General features: G+C 52.4%; 1 protein-coding gene and 1 long non-coding RNA gene across 7 annotated transcripts in view; one reads left to right on the top strand and one right to left on the bottom strand.

Moving 5' to 3' along the window:
• The window catches only part of DMRTA2 (DMRT like family A2), a 94,338-nt gene extending 90,252 nt beyond the window's left edge, over nucleotides 1-4,086 (bottom strand). For 3 of the 6 annotated variants that reach the window (XR_006581586.1, XR_006581584.1, XR_006581587.1), the window contains exon 1: nucleotides 3,798-4,086. Coding sequence is in view for 3 of the 6 variants with exons in the window: in XM_045027162.1 (XP_044883097.1) it covers nucleotides 320-1,194; nucleotides 2,567-3,062 (1,371 nt within the window). In the remaining 3 variants the exon portion in view is untranslated. Of the gene's footprint in view, nucleotides 1-114; nucleotides 1,195-2,566; nucleotides 3,160-3,797 lie in introns of those variants that run through there. The other 3 variants (XM_045027162.1, XM_045027163.1, XM_045027161.1) reach the window with 3 other exon arrangements.
• Nucleotides 4,072-7,288, top strand: LOC123375846. The gene is made up of 3 exons (XR_006581592.1): nucleotides 4,072-4,268; nucleotides 4,568-4,609; nucleotides 7,189-7,288. It is a non-coding gene; the product is annotated as an uncharacterized LOC123375846 (long non-coding RNA).
• The last annotated feature ends 5,678 nt before the right edge of the window (nucleotides 7,289-12,966 follow it).

Genomic DNA, 12,966 nt, shown 5'->3' on the forward strand with positions numbered 1-12,966 from the left:
GCAACAAAGAGAGTGACAAACATCTCAACAATGAAAGTGCACCTTTATAACCTTTTTTTTTTAATACACCTATTATTTGTCAGCTTTGCCCGACCCTCTGTTCCGTGCAGCAGGGGTCTGCGCCCTGCCCGACCATGGAATGGGCCGGAAGGGGGGCGAATCAGTCGGTGTCCATATAGTCCCCCCCTCTTTCTCTCGCTCTCTCTGCAGGGAGTCCCTGGGGGGGGCAGCCCTGCCCTTGGCTGCAAGGCCTGAGCTGGGCCGCGAGGAGGGAGCGTGTCCGTGGCGGCCGGGCGCCGCTCCCCAGCAGGGGCTCCGCCTATTGCTTCTCGGGGGTGTTGTTGAGCACGGGCCCGTAGAGGCCGCTGGAGTAGACCTGCTCCTTGTGCACGGCGGAGCGGTCCCGCATGAGGTCGCTGAAGGCGTAGTCCATGGGCGGCCGGAAGCCCAGCGTGGGCATGAGGCCGGCGGTGGAGTAGGGGGCCATGAAGGCCAGTCCGCGGCTGTGCGCCGAGTAGGCCAGGCGCAGCGGGTTGAGGCCCAGGTGGGTGCCCAGCGGGTAGGCCCCGGCCTCGGCGCCGAAGTGGCCGGCGTTGGGCTGCAGCGGCGAGAAGGCGGAGCGGCTGCCCAGCGTGCCGATGGCCGGGCTCATGGTGCCGGCGATCAGGGGCCGGTGGTGGGCGGCGGCGGCGGCGGCGGCCGGGCTGGGCTGCAGGGCGCCGTCCCGGGCCCAGCTCTCCTCGGGCCCCTTGTCCGGGCCGCGGTTGTTGAGGATCTGCTCGATGGCCTGCACCACGTCCCCGCCGCAGCCCTGCAGCACCAGCTCCAGCACGCTGCGCCGGTGCGCCGGGAAGACCCGCGTCAGGATGTCGATGGGAGTCCGCTGGCGGCCGCCGGCCGAGGGCGACGGGTCCTGCTCGTCCTTCTCCGCCTCCGAGCCCGAGTCCGAGCCCAGCGGGCTGATGGAGCCCGGGCTCTCCTCCCCCTCCTTCGGCCCCTTGGAGACGGGCGAGCTCAGGAAGGACTCGCCGTCCCCGTTCTCCGAGCCCGAGCCGTGGCGAGCTTCGGGGGAGGAGGTGCCCGGCACCGACTCCCCGTCCGGAGACAGGGGCTTCCCGCCCGCCTGCTGCGCGGTCACCGCCCGGCTGGGCAGCAGCGTCTTGGGGAACAGGTCGAACTTCTGCAGCTTGGAGTCTGCAAGGAAAAGCAGGGAGCCCCGTGAGTGCAGGGCCGCAGCCCCACGGAGAAGGGGCCCTTGGGCCTAGGGAGACATGGGCTGCAACAAAGGCAGATACAGCTCTGGCCACAGGGACCAGAGGATCCCAGCAGCTGGAGGTTGGGTCCCCAGGCCCCTTCCCACCCACCCTCAGCCGCTTGGATTTCTGCCACTGGAGATACTTGGAGGAACTGAGTATTTTGTCATTTGTTGACACCGTTTTGTGCCTCAGGACACGGAGAGTGGGGACCAGTCCCTGCCCTGCAGGGCTGCAGGCCTGGACTCTGGCTTGGATTCAGTCCCTCCCCAGAAGGCAACTTTCCAGCCTGAAGCAAGGAGGTGCCCTCTCTGGCTGTGGACCCAAGATTGAAATCAGTCACTCAATCACCTAGAGTGGGTTTTCCATCAGATGCCCCTCCCCCCATCCCTATAAACCAGAGAGGGTGACAGGATTAGGCCAAGAAGGATGGATGGATAAATAGATGTGTATTGGGGTGGATAGATAGGTATAGGGATGGATGGATAGAGGGGATGTATAGAGATAGACAGGGCCTATGGGGAGAGAAAGATTGATATAGGGATGGTTGGTTGGTTGGATGGATGGATAGATGTGTATGGGGAGGAAGGGATGGATGGATAGAGGGGGTGTATGGGGATAGACAGATGGAGTGGCTGGGGATGGATAGTTGGGGTGTATGGAGAGATAGGGAGCGATAGTACAGTATAGGAACAGACAGATGGGATGTATGTAGATGGATAGACAGGTGGGGTATATGGGGATGGGGTGTAGGAAGATTAGATGATGTTTATGGGGATGTATGGGGATACATAGAGGGGGTGTATGCAGCGGGATAAATGGGTGGGTGACAGGGTGTATGGGAATAGGTAGATAGATGGGGTGTACGAGGATGGAGGGGGTGTATGGGGATAGGTAGATGAGGTGTAGGAGGATGGAGGGGATGTATGGGGATAGATAGAGGGGGTGTAGGGGGAGGGATAAATGGGTGGATGACAGGGTGTATGGGAATAGGCAGATAGATGGGGTGTAAGGGGATGGAGGGGGTTTAGGGGGATGGATGGGATGTATGGGGAGAGATAGAGGGGGTGTAGGGGGATAGATAGATGGGGAGTATGGGGATGGATGAGGTGTAAGGGGATGGAGGGGATGTATGGGGATTGATAGATGGGGTGTAGGGGGATGGAGGGGGTGTAAGGGGATGGAGGGGGTGTAGGGGGATAGATAGATGGGGTGTAGGGGGCTGGATGGGGTGTACGGGGGTAGGTAGATAGTAGGTAGGTAGATAGACACCCCCCCGCTTAGCTCTCCCGGAGGGGGGGTCGCTCCCTTACCCGAGCCCCCAGCGCCTCCCTCGCCGCTGGCCCCGCTGCAGACGGAGCCGAAGACCTCGTAGGCCGGCCGGGGCGGGATGATGCCGTTGGCCGCGGCCAGGGCCAGCCCCTCGGCGGTGCCGTAGAGCAGCTGGAGCTCGCGGGCCTCGTTCTCCTCCTGCGCCTGCTGGCGGCGCAGCGCCACCTGCGCGGCCATGACGCGCTGGCGCTCGGCGATCAGGGTGCACTTGGCGCACATGCAGTCCTTCCAGCGGCAGTAGCGCTTGTGGCCCTTCAGCGCCGACACCACCCCGTGGTTCCGGCAGCGGGCGCACTTGGGCGTGCGCGGGTACTTCTCGGCCGCCCGCAGCAGCAGCGGGGGGCCGCGCAGGAGGCTGCCGGCCACGCTCACTGGCAAGCTCGCGGCCGCGGCGGCCGCGGCGGCGGCCGCCACCGAGCTGGGGGGCACCGGAGGGGGCGCCGAGGGGACGCTGGGCATTTCCGATCTCAGCTCCATCCTGGCCGCGGGAGGGGAAGAACCCGGAAACCTGCAAAGCTGCCCCCAAAGCAGTGGCCCCTCAGCACCCGCCTAGACGCCGGCACGATAGATAGATCTGTAAACACCCGGGCACTGTAAACACCCGGATCTCCAGTAAAAGCGGGTATCTAAGTGCCCCTCACGCCCCAGCCCTGTCAGGGGGTGCAATGCCCTTCAAACAACCCCCCACCCCTTTTCTCCTATCCAGTCCCTCGAGAGCAAACTGCGGCCCTTGGAGAAACCGGCTTCTCGCTGCGGAGAGGGAGTTAAAACCCCTTGGCTCCGTTATTGCCCGGGCACCTCTGGCAGGGCGCTGCCGAGCCCATGTCAGGGCGCGCAAGACCCGGGGCTAGAGGGAGTTCCCTTGCTCACCCTTGTCCGCTTCCTGCCGCCAGGAAAACCCGAGTCCCTTGAATTTAGTTTCTTTTTTTTTAATGTGTCACCAATCACCGGTTTCCCCCTGCGGTGATCCACTGACACCTTTACAAACAGCACCCACCCTCACCAGCCTGACCCGAGTCCGGCAGAGCGATGCCCCCTGCCCCCTGCCAACAGCGCCACGGGGTCGGGATCCAAGAGAAACAAACCCTGCAACGACCTGACCGTCCTCTGCAAAACCAAACAAAAACCGCAACAACAACCCCCCCGCAAGTTAGCTCTGCCCCTCGAACATGAGTCCCCCCCGCGACCGCGCAGGACAACGGCACAACTCACCCGGCCGAGCCGCCTAAACCAACTACACAGCGGAAAACGCAACCCGCCGAGCCCCGCGCCCTGGCGCGCCCAGGACTCAGGCAGCTGCAACTTCAAACTTCCCCAGGCGCGCAGCGAAAGAGCCTCGCCCTCCCCCTCTGCTCATCTCCCCCGCGGCCCCCAGGCGCGCAGACCTCCAGCGCCGAGCCCCAGTCCGGTCCCCCCGCACTCCGCTCAAGTTCGCATGTGTGACACTTGCAGGGCGAGAGTTGCCAGGAGATAAGGATCTTCGCCCAGGCGCCCGCGCTCACTCGCTCTATTGTTGCGCCTTACGTTGCCATTAGACAACATTTGACAACAATGTGGCGCCTGCTATTGGCCAGGGGAGGAACGAGCCCTTTTGATTGGCCACTGGCTTGTCTACAGTGTCCGCCCGAAGCTGCTCTCAAATAAACTGGGCTTTAAGGAAACTAGGAGGGTCCTGCTAAGGGAGTTGCGTTGCAAAAAAATATGACAAATAGTTTCCATTTAAGTGTGTGTGTTTGTTTGTGAAATTTGTCTGATTTCTCACTGCCTGGTAGTTTTTAAATCCGCTTAAAACAGTAGTTGCCTGACCAATTGTGTGGTTTGCACTTCAGATTTTCCACTGTCACTTGTCCAAGGGGCGGGCGGGGGGGGGGGGAATATATCATGTAAAGTGACAATTCAATTTAAGGTGCCCGCTCTCCCCTCGGCGATTTTGTTGTACAGTAGAACCTAACTTTTTTTTTTTACTCACTTTACAACTGCAGGTGCATTTTACCAGTACAGCTGCAATAGGTGGTATTTGAGAGGTGAGTATGATTTTCAATTTTTATTTAATTTAAAAAAATATGGAGAAATGAATCAGGTTCCCCCAAAAGTTCGTTGTGTCTCTCCTGGTTTTAATGAGTAGCTATTTGTTTAATAACAAATTCAACAGGCACCTTTTTTTGAGTTTCCACGGGACGGTTCAAACAGGGTGTATACCTCCTTGAGCAACTGGGCTTTCGTGCTGGTAATTGTGTCCAGTTTTCGTTTTAACATTAACCACCCTGGCTCGACGTCCTCCTCCTTGGTAATCAGTTTGCGCTGAGAGGAAGTAGCAGGTTTGGGATTTTGGAACTTGTGAAGTTAACGCACCTCTCATTTTCTGGAAGGAATATTTGGGCGAAAGCTCCCAGCTCTGTGTTCCACACGAAGGCTCTTCGATGATGAATAATCATTATTATTTTGTTAATTTCTTGTGCCTTTTTGTTGCCCTTGATAACGATAATGAATGAAAATACGAGCAATGGTTTACAGAGAATCGAGAAGGAGCGATTGCACTTTGTTAGCATGGAATGTATCACCTCTCAACGCCTTGCTTAGACCGCTCAGCTAAGGAAAGGGTGGGCAGTGCTCCGGGGGCTCAGTTAAGCGATTGCAATGACAGGGTCCCTCCGTATGGAGTTAGCATTTTCTATGCTAGGGAAGCAAGTTGTAGCACTGAGGTGCGAGTGCTCTGAATAGATTGGTTGAAACCCTTCGGGGTTCCCAGCGGAGTATGTGAAGAACTAAAATAATTTTCGTTCGCTTTCATTTTGTTAACCTCCCCCACCTTCCTTGTAGGGTATTAAAATCCAAACCTGACAATATAAGGGGATATGGATGGTGAGCCTGGGTGGTTTTGCGAGCGCTTAACTGCAGAATAGCAGCGGATAATGCCCTTGCTTTTTGCTTCCTCTGTAATCGTTCTTCTGTGGGAAGCAGCTCTTTGCTGAAAAATACTAATGGCAAGGCATCGCATCTTGCAGACACGTTGATATTTGTCTGATGTTTGCATCATTTCTTCTTACTTTAAAAATAAAGTAGAAGCTTTCCCTTCGGACGGCTGAGACTGGGTGTTGAAAGCTGCCACCCGCTTCTCGTAGCTAGGTGTCATAACACCTTTATTTAATGCAGCCAAGAAGTCAAAATAGCTGCTTTAATTTTATCTGCAACCACTAATTTTATTCTCCAGGGAGAATATATCAGAGCTCCGGGTTTAGTTGGGAATTCGTTTAATTGGATCAGACTGAATAGGAAACTTTTTGTATTGTATTTTATCTAGGCTTATTGCGCAGAACGTGTTTCCCTTTTTCCTTGCAAAGCTGTTTAATTACTTGTTTGGTTTTGTAATTTATCTGCAAATAGCCCCGCGAGGCATTCTGTGATCACTAACAAACACAGAATACAGCGTATGTTATGCCCTCCTCTCTCTTCCTTTTCAACTTACATTTAAATTAGAGGGCTCGAGCATCCTTTGCATTTAAGGAATTTTTTAAAAAATGACCTCATGTATTATATACATAGTTTGGAGATGACCTATGGCAAAAATAGCCGCTCCCGAACCAGCTACTGGGATTTAATTGGTTTTTTTTTAACAGGAATTTTTCAAACTGTCATCCCTCTGGTGAGATTACAAGAACAGGAATAGCCTTTTTAAAATGTATTGGATACATATATATATGCGTTTATACATATCTACCTACTTACCTATACGTCTCCCTCTATAGCTCTATTATATATTGTATAAGTGTGTGGATATATAGAGACAAAATGATTATACTATATATACACACTATAATATAGAGATATGTATTTACACACATTTTATACATAATTTGTATCCCAATTAAAAATGCTATATTTCCCTTCATACCGTTTGGACTGGCTGCGGTGTCGATCCAACATCTCAATAGTCGCTATTTATTGAAAAAAATTTTACTAACAGAGGGTATAAAGAGGCCCTAAGCAGCAGCACGTGGTTGGAAACAATACCAGTTGTTAAAAGCTAGCTGATATATTGCTTGGTTTTACTTAGGTTTCCGTCTATCGACGCGCCCCCCCCCCCCGCATTGCAAACGCATGCACGTGTACCTGCTCAGATACGCATAGAAACAGGGTGTACACGTGAATATTAATTGTACGCGCTACTGTTTATGTCTAAACCTAACTCGTTTCAAATTCATCCTAGCAAGAAAGCGCCCTTGTTGGACAGGAAACATTTGTTGCGCTAAAGCCGAATCTCAGCACAGTAATTAAAGGTTAAACCAAACGGCTCCTTTCCGTTTCACCTCGTTCGAGTTTGGTTCTTGGTGGACATGTGAAGTCCTCGCGGCAGCGTTTATTTGTTAAGTGCCTTTAAAGGATTTAAAAGCCAGGGACCCCAGCCTCGCTTTTGACTGATTGAAGATTTTAACAAGACTCATTTATTCCCGCCGTGGTTTTTTCGGGAGATGTCTGCCCTGCAGTGCATGCTCCCCCCAGCCTGGAGCCATTGCAAAGGTTTAATTCAAGCAAAATACAACTGGTTGTGAATTAGATCAATTCCGCATACCCTCTAATCAGCGTTAACTCCTCACTTTCACAGTTTGCCATGGAGCTGCTAAGGCACCGCGATGAAGGGTTTTCTCTATACTGGCCATGAGGATGATCCAGCGATACGTGTGAAGGGAGGACTGCGGTGCGCTGTTTATTTTTCACAGCGTCTCTTTTGTACTTGACCAAACACAATAAAATCGCCATCTCGATCTCTGGTCTTGTGTCTTTCTTGGGGCGGGGGGGGGGGTGATTGTTTACGAGCCAGAAGAGTATCCATCTTTCCATCGCTTTTGCAGTGGGCCGAACCGCGAGGTGGGGTGGGGAGTGGGGACTCCAGACTTACAAACCTAACAAAATCCAACCTTCAAGCCCCACAGACCGGTTCGCTCACCCTCGGGCTTTGGCAGCTATTTCCACCCCCTTTAAGCCACGAGGAGGGCTTGTGCTTTCCCGGGAGCTGAATTTCCCTGTGTGCCGAGCTGCCTGGACCCCTGGAAGAGGAGGCACAGGGCCTGGCGTATGTCACCTTGGCTATTTGAAATGCAGACCCCAAGCCTAGGTGAGGGTGTTGTCACCAATAAGCGCTGGAGTGAGGCGGGGAGGGGGAGACTTGGCCTGTGGATACTGTTTTTCTTCTGATCCCCTATGGCCCTTGGTACAGGGTTTGGGCCGAATTGCTGCTCTCGGGACGTTTCAGGGTATAATGGTCCTTTAGCTGCGAAGTCTGGATTCGAACTGGCTTTAATGTCCTTTCGGGTGCCCGGCGCAGGCAGGCTGGCTCGTGTTAAGCGCCCGGGAACTTTTCATTTCATGTCGCCCTACCGTGTCACTTGAGAAAGAAACTTTCGGGGAGTTTTACTCACCCGTTCAATCAGCCTCTGACCCGGGAACAAACGTCTCATCTGAAGGCCGACTGCAGGATCGGGCCCCTGGCATGACTGGCTCGTGTTAGCTATTAACAAATCCATCCCCGACCGAGGGGACATCAGACAAACTAGGTGGTTAAAAGGCTGGAGCTCAGCTTCGTTTCATGATTTAGATTTAGTATCTGCCGAATAATCCGTAGAAAATAAATTTACTTCGTTAAAAGTCAAAAGAGAGAAAGTTCCTTAATTGCTTTAAATAAGCAGCCCCGTTACTAATTATTACCATTATTGTATTTGAATTTGGGAGCCTTAAAAAACACGTGACGTTAACGGACGTGATTAAATTGCCCCTATTTGGTTTAGTTACATAAAACTTTGAGACACAACTTTAAATAAAAAGACCTAGTATTTCTAAATGCCTATTTTCCACACCACCGCTATTGCAGATTGTTCACTTAAAAGGCATTCTTTATCTTTATCTTTATTATTGCTACGCTGCAAAAATTGGAGATAACTGCACACAACGGTCAGGCCGCAATTCCCAATTACAGTTCATAAAATCTTAATTAAAAAGAGCCCTTCCATTGGTGGGTAGGCGAGAGAGTGAGGGCAGTGGCTTCCGGAAGCATTCCAGAGAAATATAGTTCTTGATTAGTGTATTTTCATCTCGTTCTTAGCAGTAGATAGTTTGTAAGTACCTGCTAATATTAGTGCTCTTTAAGGTTTCAATTGTTCGAGGGGGTTTGCCATTGACTTTTTCATTATTTACCTACTGAATCAAAGTAAGCAAATACCATCTGTTTCCCTGCTGCTATCATCTTCACTTTAATTATCCGCCCAGCAGCCTAATAGAGATGATATTAAACTAAATCTTTTTGACATTAAAAGTAATTATCCCCAAACCAATATTGCAAGAATGAAAATTACCCTCCCCCACTAAAAAATATGTACATTGCTGCCCCTCCTCCCCCAGTAAGAGCAACCTCATCAGCTCATTGAATGGCGGAAGAGAGAAATTCCCTTAGTTGGGGGCTTCAAAAATTTTTAAACATCATTAAGTCGATTACTCTGCTCTCCAGTGACAAAGTGTGGCTGAAGTGTGGAGAAATAATGATTGTTAAGATCAGTGTATGGTTTCCTTATTGTCCCTAGTCCCACCGAAGTTTCGGTATTTTGTATCCTTTAGCAACAATTCCTGGTTCTTAGCTATAGTGTGAAGGCGACATGAGCTGACGAATTTAGTGCAGTCCTAGGCATGAATGTGACGGGTGATATCTGAACTCAGCAACAGCAATCGGCCAGACCCAGCCTGGGTGCGTTAGGAAGCAGATCTGTATTTCAAACTTAACAAGAAAAGTCTCGCGGCGTGCAACTGCCTCAGCCAGAGGCCGGGCGTTATAGCGACATTAGGAGCGGGTTCATAATTAAAGGGGGGGAAGGCGCGTTTTCTAGCAGATGGTCTCTGGGTGCATTACCTCCAGCCAGTCATTTCACGTACAGACTCAAACTTCTCCGCCATTCCTCCTTCCACTCGCTTTCGCAGGAACCGGAGACGCGTCCCCGTTCCCTTCAAATATGTGCTAAACTGAGCTAATTTTAATTGCATGTTTCAACTTTGCTAATTAAATAGAGTGGTCTAATTAAAAGTGACTAGGGAACAGTTTTAATTCAACCGTCTACTTTTTTAACAATCCATTATGCAACAAATCCCGGGTAAGCCCTCCCTTTAAAGAGCTACAGATGATTGAGTTTTTACACCTTTTTACACGCTCACAATGGGGAGACTTGACCCAACATATGTAGCACCGCGGCTCAGCCCCCTCGGCTCCCTGGTGGGGTATTGGAAGCGGACTGTCTAGCTGCTTTCGCCCGGCCTGAGCGCTGCTGGACCTCGGATTGCCTTCCAGGGGCTCCCCGCTGGAAGTGCTGAGACTGTTAGCCCCGCCGAGGTTAGTGTAGCACATCCCCAGGACAGCAGCGCAGGATTTGGGGAAAAAAAACCGGGCTCTTTACACGCTTCATCTCTTCACCAAGTGCTCATTAGGTTGTTAACCTCTGGTTCACATGAAAGGGGCATGTGATGAATCCCCTCCCGAACAAATGGAAGCATCCCCCCTCAGGCACTGAACAAAGCCCTTAAAATAACTGCACAAGAAAGCCTTTAGTTGTTACTCTACAATTTCTTTTTCCTCCAAGCGCTTGTGCCCATCCACAGAAAAGTGGGCTCTGCTCTGCGGGCCTTTGATGTTGACCAGCGGCTCCCTGGTTTGGCTAAAACACTGTCTGGGATTACCCCCGGGAGGGGAAATAAATCTTAATCATTGTAACAGGGGGAAGAGGGAAGGCGCCCCCCCCTTTACACGGAGACACCGAGGAACGCCCCAAACGAGCCACACTGGGACCCCCAAACCCCAGCCTCCTGGGGCACCGCTGTCCCGGACGCTGTTTGCCAGGTAACTGGAGAGCTTTGAATCGCCCCCTCCCCGGGAACAGGGAAATGTTGCTGAGCGTGTGAAGAACAGCCCCACCCTCACCCTAAAGAGGCAGGTTAAAGGGAAATGCACAAGGCTCGGCGGTGAAATGCCTCCCCCCTCGGCACGGCCGGGCGCACGGGGACACACGCAGGCCTGGCAGCTTGGCGAAGAAAAGCGCCCAGCCCGCAGCGAGTGTGTAACGCCTGGCTAGCTCCAGCCTCTCGTGGGCTCACACAGCCCCGGCCTACCTGCCACGCGGGTGCGTGGGTGGGGCCCCCTCCCCGTTCAGGCACTGCAGGGCCCCCGCGGGGCTGGTTCTTAGAACGAGGGTGGGACACCAAAGCGTCTCCTGAAACGCCCAGGCTGCCCCTTGGAAAGCGACGCGCCCGCCCTGCGCCCTGCTCCAGAGACCCGCGCTCTTACGGGCGGCTAATTGCGGGCTCGCCGGGGAAGCCGCAGGCCGGAGGACCCGGCCCCAGCATTCCCACAGCCCTTGCATGGAGTTAGGCCCTTTAAACCCATTCCGGTCCTCGCTGTCTTTCTCTCTCTCGCGCGCGCTCTCTCTTTCTCATTCCCCAGCCCCTCGGGCATGGATTAAAGTGACAGACCATTTTCCCTTCGCACCTTATTGCTGGTTAAATGCACTTTGAGGTGATGTGAATAGGGCGCGGGGGCAGGGAGAGGAGGGGCTGTGGGCACACACTGTGTGTGTGTGTGTGTGTGTGTGTGTGTGTAGCACTACGAAGCGATCTGTGCCGAAGGTGGAGCAGAAGCAACAGGTCGGGTACAAAGTCTTCCAGCAAAGGCTGGAGACGGGCAGTTTGCGGGGGAACAGTGGGGTTTTCCTAGGGGGGAAGCGAGCTCATGGGTGCGCAGCTCTCTGGGGGCTGAGGCTGCGTCCCAGGGGCACGCTGCTAAATAGCACCCGACTGTCACCTCCCAGGTGGTGGCTGCAACATGCGAGGCTGTTTCAACTTCACTTGGCTTTGCAGGTCACGTTAAAACCTCTTACGCATTCCCCGCAATGAGCTACAATGGGGGCTGGGGGCTGATCACCGTGGCCTGCAGTTCGGAGACACCCACAGGTAGAGAGGAGCCAGCCCTACAGAGCTAGAGAGACTCCAGGAAGCGCCGCATTACTAATTTACTATATGGCACTTGGAGAGGTTCATTAAAAGGGCTCTTGTCGGCTCCTAACGTTCCGAGAGCTTTTTAATTATATTTTATATTCTCCTACCCTTTCCTAACTTCAAACACATGGTAAATAGGATTTGCTGTTTTGTTTCAGGTAAAACCCAATAATTAAAATTCAAGCCCCGTCCCATGCATCTGCTTCTTCTTTGCCAAATGAATTGAAGGCAGAGAGAAAAGCGATTGCATTGAGATCACAGATGGGGTGCAGGTTTTTGGAAGAAATCTGAGAAACACCATTGTCCAGAATCAAAACTCAATGCCTTGCCCTACAAAGGGGGCTGCTTTAAGCCCCTCAACTTCTATGGGGCTTGTTTTTTAAACTTTAAGTGTTCCACACAATGAGCTGCCACCTAAATGTCACAACCACTCTAAGTGTGTCTCGCTGCAAAGGGGGCAAAAAAAAAATATGAAGGGAGCCAAGGGAAAGAGTATAATTAAAAACCTAGAACGCCTCCCGTTTTCCAGGTTCCTAATGCCTGGTGGGGCCAGGAGGGGAGAGGCCAGCGGAACTGCTGGGGTGGGCGGATTTTGGGGGTAATACCCATGTTAATTACGTGGATAACATCTCTAAGGTGAGGGGCTAGCTACTGCCCCAGCCAGCGCTGGGGGTGGGGGCGGGGGTGGGGAGGAAGGAGGATTCCACATTGTGGAGAGTAAATTGTTTCACTAGCGGGAAGCACGAAGATAAACCCTTTTATTTTTATTCACGATGATGACAGCTCCACTCGGATTTGCCGAAGGAGTTTTTATCCTCCTCCTGTGGAACTGTATTTGTTGCCGTAGTAGCTCAGGAGCTTAAAAGTCCTGCCGGAATGTGATGGATAAATACAACCTGTACCGTGCATGAGACACACTGAAAGAGTTTGAGGAGCGGGAGGGTGGGTAAGGGTTGCTTTAATGGCATCATTAAAAATACACGTTGGGGAAAAAATAATTCTTGTATTCGTCTGCAATTAACACGCGCTATTTAATTGGCCTCCTTATGCAAATACTGATTTCTCTTAAGAAGCTAATGATGGAACAGCAGCAATAGACACCACTTGCAACATGCCTGGGTTTGGAGGGGCCCACCCGAGCTTGCGGGAGTGAGTTTAGGTTGTGCTATATTGCGGAGTTCGCTTCCATTCGTTTTCCTAGCTCCGGGCAGAATCGTGGGCACTAATATTTCAGAGTAACTTTAAAACTACCCCCCCCCCCGGCACAAAGCTCCAGCAGCGTCCCTGGAGGTGAAGCACGGCCCATGATGTTTGCTGGCCATGACTTGCGGGGGGCTGGCTCCAGGGCAGTAATTGC

This window comes from Mauremys mutica, chromosome 8 (genome assembly GCF_020497125.1).
Source record: "Mauremys mutica isolate MM-2020 ecotype Southern chromosome 8, ASM2049712v1, whole genome shotgun sequence".
Lineage (NCBI taxonomy): Eukaryota > Metazoa > Chordata > Testudines > Geoemydidae > Mauremys > Mauremys mutica.